The sequence below is a fragment of the Erythranthe guttata genome, chromosome 4, assembly GCF_056151865.1.
Source record: "Erythranthe guttata isolate IM_541 chromosome 4, IM_541, whole genome shotgun sequence".
In the NCBI taxonomy this organism is placed as follows: Eukaryota; Viridiplantae; Streptophyta; class Magnoliopsida; order Lamiales; family Phrymaceae; genus Erythranthe; species Erythranthe guttata.
Window position 1 is genome coordinate 2719930 of NC_142536.1, and position 6710 is coordinate 2726639.

General features: G+C 33.6%; 1 protein-coding gene across 1 annotated transcript; it reads left to right on the forward strand.

Annotated features, from left to right (window-relative positions):
• Positions 1–1061: 1061 nt before the first annotated feature.
• On the forward strand, positions 1062–4316 carry LOC105950923 (serine/threonine-protein kinase Nek6). The gene is given in 14 exon segments (XM_088816409.1): positions 1062–1334; positions 1464–1530; positions 2031–2096; positions 2230–2276; positions 2349–2394; positions 2474–2554; positions 2647–2689; positions 2777–2826; positions 2925–3006; positions 3095–3144; positions 3232–3305; positions 3394–3436; positions 3438–3446; positions 3542–4316. Coding segments are annotated over 14 exon segments (1389 nt in total). The 5' UTR covers positions 1062–1248; the 3' UTR covers positions 4187–4316.
• The last annotated feature ends 2394 nt before the right edge of the window (positions 4317–6710 follow it).

Below are 6710 nucleotides of genomic sequence, written 5' to 3' on the forward strand. Positions count from 1 at the left end.
TTTTTCTTGATTGGGAATAAATTTTTGAATTTAGCCGATCGGGATCCCAATACTTTTTTATTTTAAAATTATATTTTTCATTTCGAATTTCAAAATTTCTGGTTTCCATTTATTTTATTTTGTATGAGTATTGGAATACATTTTCGAAAATATTTCCTAAAACTTCATTATATTTTTTTATAAAATTATTCTTATAATATCAATATTAATATATATTATTGGTTACCATTCGATCCGATTATTCCAAAAAATTTAATTTCCAAGAAAAATAATTTTTTTTCTTGAAATTATTAATTCTGATCCGATAAGTCCGATTCTCACCTTCTTTTGTTCAATTTATTATGCAAATAGTTGACTCTTTATTAATAGTATTCTTTCTCGTAGTTCATAGTTCAAACTAAAAAAAATTAAGTTTTGGTAGTTTTTTTTATGAGAAAATACAATTTTCACTCCTCAAACTTACACTGATTTCACATTTGGTCCCTCATATTCACAAAAATCACATTTGGTTCCTCATATTTCAAAAATTCAACACATTTAGTATTTTCAGTCAATTTCCTGTTAATACTAACGGAACCAAGGGTGGTCCCATCATTGCCTTAACTGACAAAGTAACCGTAAATTGACGGAAAATACCAAAAATGTTAAATTATTAAAAAATAAGGGACCAAATGTATTTTTTATGAGCATGGGGACCAAATGTAAATTCAATGCAAACTTAAGGGATGCAAATTGTAAATTTCCCATTTTTTTTTTTACTTTTTTGAATTAAAAAAAAAAAAAAAAAAAACACACACACACACACGCAGTGTCTATTAACAATTCACCAGAAGGACACAGTGACAGGCCAACCACACAATTGTAATTATGTCACAGCAGAATCTGGAAACGCAAGCAAAGTTCCCCCTTTTCATTTAAATTTGTCCCATCTTTTTTATTTATTCATTTATTTATTATTAACTACTTTGCTTTTGCCTCAAATAATCTTCCCTCCCCTCCCACTTAAAATTATTTCTTACCACACCCTCAAATTTTCATTTAATTACTATTTTACTACACCCGTGTTGCATTCAATGTTTAATAAGCTCTTCTTCATGGTTCTGTCATGTTTCTCAATTGAGCAATAAATTCAGCTGTGGTAAGTTATTATATTTTACATATATACAGCCCTTTTCTGATAATATGTTAGAGCTGAGTTAACTCATAACCGAGTCCACAAGCAGCAAGAAAATAAAAAAAAAAACAAAGATGGAAGATTATGAAGTGGTGGAGCAGATTGGAAGAGGATCTTTTGGAGATGCTTTTCTTGTTCTTCACAAATCTGAGAAGAAGAGGTTTATTAAACTTTTATTACAACCTTTTTTTCTTTATTAAACTTGTTTGCATGATCATGGGAATTAAGAAGTTTGCAGATTAGCCCTCTAATTATGTAGTAATTACATACTCTCCGTTGCATTTTGTAGGTATGTCTTAAAGAAGATTCGTCTGGCCAAGCAAACAGAAAAATTCAAGAAAACTGCACACCAGGAAGTAATCAATTAATTTATTCTTTTTTTTTTCTTAGCTGTTCTTGAAACAAATGTTCTGATTAGGTACAACTAAAATGAAAGTTGTTACTTTATTTTGACTAAATTGCCCCTAACATTCTCTCTCTCTTACTTCATTATGTTGTTAGTGTTAGAGTACTAATTTTTCCGACATCGAAATTTTAGAACATCACATAATATAATTTTTTTTAATTGCTAAAACGTCACTTGAAAAGAAATGGAGGCAGTATTTTTAATTTTTATACGAGTATACGACCGTGTCTACGGGGACCATCCATGGGGGTATAGTTGTCATTAATGATAAGGAATTTATGCTCTGGTGATCATTCAATGGGGAAGCAACTACTATATCTTCTCTGTCATAAAAGAAAATATATATGGTGTGATTAATTTGCGGGAGATGTGTTTTTAATATATCTTGATTTTCACATTTTAATTTCATATAGTTATGTGTTTTTAATCGATATATCATTCTTTATGCAGATGGCTTTGATGGAAAAATTGAACAACCCGTATATCATCGAGTACAAGGATGCATGGGTGGAGAAGGTGAATTAAAAACTAACACACGACAGAGTGTAAAAAAAGTACATTATATATATATATATATATATATATACCTCAGTTCTTGATTCAATCTGTGGTCCAAGTAAATGAAGTTACGTTAATTTTGACGGACCAGGGCTCGTTCGTGTGCATCGTGACGAGTTACTGCGAAGGTGGAGACATGTAAGTCTCGATAATTTATTCCAGCTTTCGTCTTTTATGTGGCTAAATCAAATATTATTGAATATTTTGCAGGGCAGAGATAATCAAGAAAGCTAGACGAATACATTTTCCGGAAGAGGTAATAGACATATATACATACACATACATACACTAATTTACGGGCTGTAATATAAACCACGTTTTTTTTCCATATACAGAAGATATGCAGATGGCTGGCTCAGCTTCTTTTAGCATTGGATTACCTGCACTCTAACAGAGTCCTTCATCGGGATCTTAAGGTACATTGATTTCTTTATTTTGCCGTTTTTTTTTTTTTTATTTTTATTCTGAAATTTTATAACGAATCATTTGCGATCTTGTTCGGATCCAGTGCTCCAATATTTTCCTTACCAGAGACAACGAAATCAGACTCGGTAAGATTTGATAAGAACCTCAATTGTTGTTACATATGTTGATTCTTCGTTTTTTTCGTGTGCCTAATAAAAGACTTCTGCATGCAGGTGATTTCGGATTAGCTAAATTGCTTAGTAGAGATGATCTTGCTTCATCAGTAACCATCTCTCTCTCTCTCTCTCTCTCTCTCTCTCTCTCTCTCTCTCTCTCTCTCTCTCTGATAACAATTTTTTTTTCGAATCGCGTTATGTTTAGGTGGTAGGCACTCCAAACTACATGTGTCCGGAAATTCTAGCGGATATACCGTACGGCTATAAGTCGGATATATGGTCTTTAGGTAACTAACATACATCTAACTTGTCACCATTTTATTTTATTCAATCTTTTTTACTATAGTGAACTCAAATTTTATTCCGTTTTCGCAGGCTGTTGCATGTTTGAAATAGCTGCGCATCAACCTCCGTTCCGGGCTACAGTGAGTTTCTTGAAATCTCTCGATCCTCAATCGTAATTACGTCTTAATTAATTTATTGCCCCGTGCAATGTTTAATCAATCGAACAGGATATGGCTGCACTCGTCAACAAAATAAACAGATCCACTCTCTCTCCTCTCCCGACAATATATTCTTCTTCACTGTGAGTTAAAATCGAATTCGGAAACAATTTTCCGTTTCACGTAAGTAATCTGCGTAAATTTATAATACGGTATTGGCATTGCATATAGGAAGCAACTGATCAAAAGCATGCTTCGAAAAAGTCCAGAACAATAGGCCAACGGTTAGTGCATGAAAATTGAAATACAAATACAAACTTATCGCATTATAAAAAGTAATCGATGTATCGTATACTGATATATGGCCATTTTCTTAAAGGCTGCAGAGCTTTTGAGGCATCCTCATTTACAACCATATCTGGCTAAGTACAGCGACTTATCTCCCGTTTTTCTCCCCGTAAAACGAGAGAACAAACGTAACAATAAAGGGCTAATGAAAGAGCCGACTGTTATTACGAAAAAGGATGGTAAGAAGAAGACAAGATTGCCCCTCGATCATGGAAATTCATCGAAGAACGGGCCTAATTCAATCAAAATCACTAAATTCAATTCGGCCGGTAAAAGCAAAACTACGAACTCCGTATGCTCATCCGGAACAAGTACGCTGACAGATCAGCAAGAAGATGAGACAGAACGAACAGAACAACAACAACAACTACAACTACAACAACCTGAGCAAGAACAAATTCACTGTGAAGTTGCTATTGATAATACGACAACGGAAAAGATAAACGGGAGCTCGAGTAGCGTATATAACAATTGGCCGGTCGAAGAAGAAATTTCAACCGATAAAGCACAAGCAATGGAGTCTTTGCTTGAGCTTTGTGCGCAGCTTCTCAAACGCCAGAGGCTAGAGGAGCTTGCCGGAATTTTGAAGCCGTTTGGGGAAGAAGAAGCTGTTTCGTCGAGAGAAACTGCGATTTGGTTGACAAAGGGGCTCATCAATATTCAAAAACCCCGTTGAGAAGAAGCTCATCATCGGATTTATTCTGTTTTTTTTTTTTTTTCCTTTCTTTTTTCGCCATTTCTTGCATGTAAAAATTGTGTATATATCTAGGTGGTTTGTTTGTGATAAATGTAGTTGATTAACCAAATGCAGGTTAGAATCCGGGAGGTAAGATGTTACATTGGGTGCTTGTTAACCGCAGATGAGGTTACACACATACACATGGGTGTGTGTGTTTATGTTTAAATCTACGATTAATAGTAACTGGATGTAAATAACTCGGTGTAGCATCTAATTTTCCCATAATTCTCTCCACACAATCCTCGTATGGCTTTTTCTTTTTCTTGGACAAAATCCACTTCACCCCCTATCAATTTCTCATTTTCGCACTTCCCCGCCTAAAAATTAAAAAAATGGATATTCCCCGGTCGAAATATTATTTTGATTGCACTTTCTCCCATAAGCCAATTTTTGGAGGGCATTGTGCAATAAAAATAACATTTTAAAGGGGCAATGTGCAAAAAAATAATGTTTTTAAGTGGCAACATGCAATAAAAATAACATTTAAAGGGGCAATGTGCAACAAAAAAACCCAATTCGGATGAATATAATATCGGAATTTCGTTATCGGGGCAATGTGCAACAAAAAATAATATTTTGAAGGGGAACATTCAATTTTAAAAATTTTGAGAGGGTAAATTTCGAAAATTAGAAATTTACAGGGTGTGATGTGCAATTTGCCATTTTTTATTTTTAGTTTCAGTCAGCCCGATTAGAAGGCCCAAAGTAAAGTCCTTATAAGTTATAACAAACAGGACCCAATTACGGAATTGGAACCGTGTTTGCCAATTTCCAGCCGGTTCGAGCCGGTTAACAGTTGTCATTTTCTTTAATTATTAATTAAAAAAAATGATTAAAGTAATTAAAAAGTATTGGGGCAATAATTCGTGGGGCCCGCTTCATTCAAAATCCCCCCCTCTGCTAATGCAACCGTTACCTTATGTCTTTCCACGCGGGCCCCACATCTCCAACGTTCATATCGTAACGTTCAGAGTAATTTCAGCCTAAAATAAATCAAAATAAATCAATGATTAGTCTCTGACCGTTACACCACCGCAACTATAAAAGCGACTGCTTCTCCCCTCTTCTCCCTCACATCCACATCTACACCATTCTCTTTCTCTCTCCTCTCGCAAAAACACACAATACTTACAGAAATTTCTGTATCTCTCTCTGTTCAATTCCACCACCACCAGAAAACTAAGATGGCAACCTCCAGAACCGCATTCTTCACCGTCTTCGCGGTGCTCTGCCTCCTTGCCGCCGCCGCTAGAGCGGAGGAAAGCCTCTCCTCGCCCGCTCCGGCGCCGGGACCCAACTCCGGAGCTGAATTTGCGACGAGCTCCGGAGCATTCATTTGCTTCTCCGTGGTCTTGTCTTTCGCCGGCCTTTTCCTTCAGTAGAGAGAGAGAGAGACGGAAGAATGATCTGATCTGATCGATGGAGAGAATTGAGAATGAATATTAATTAAACTCCTCGGCTTTAATTTTTTTACTATATACATATTCTTTCGATGGGAGTTGATTTGATTATTATGAATTTGCCCTTTTTGTTTTTTTTTTTTATTTATTAGTTGTGATTTTTATTTTATTTTTCTGGATTTTTGGCCCTAACTTTTGGTTAGGGTTGAATCGTATTTACCTAATGTTTATTTCTTCGCTGTAATGAATAAAATAGTACAATTATTTATTTATTTGATTTTTTGTTTGGCTATAATTTGCAGTTTTCCTTTTCTTCTTAATTTCTTATATATATATATATATATTTATTTTGCGCATTAACACGAAATGAAAAGGATAAAATCTAAATGCATTTTGTTGTCAAATTACCAAAGTTTAATGGATACAATTTGTATCATCCAACATAAAAATTCTAATGGATTACTACTAATAAGATATGTTATACTAATGGATTACTACTAATAAGATATAATTCATGATGTTTGCAAATAGATATAATAATATTATATTTGATGTACACAATTCAGGGTGAATTGTGTTTTGCACCCCAAAGTTAACAGTGTTTGGTGTTTTGCACCATGTCATTAAAAATTGGCAAAGTTTCACCCTTACAAAATATATCCTGAGTTCAATTTCTTGTGATATTTTAGCCCAAACTCATCAATATATCGTGATATTTTACACATTTGAAGAATTTTCATTCTTCTTTATGTTTTGTTTTATTACTTAATATTTATTTTAATTATTTTACTTGTGTATAAATTAAAGAAAAACATAATTGGTGATTTATTTCATATGTTTCACATCGAATCAATAAATGCATGTAAAATTTCTAGTTCAATTTTAATTTTCAAAAAATCCTAATTTTCCATGAAATCAATATGCATTAAAAAAAATAGAATGAGAACTGGTGAACATTTTTAACGTTTTTCTAAATATGTAGTTGATAAAAAATAAATGGATTCATTAAAATAAGGCTTTACATTTTTTTTAGTAAGTAAAAACTATAATATACCATCAAG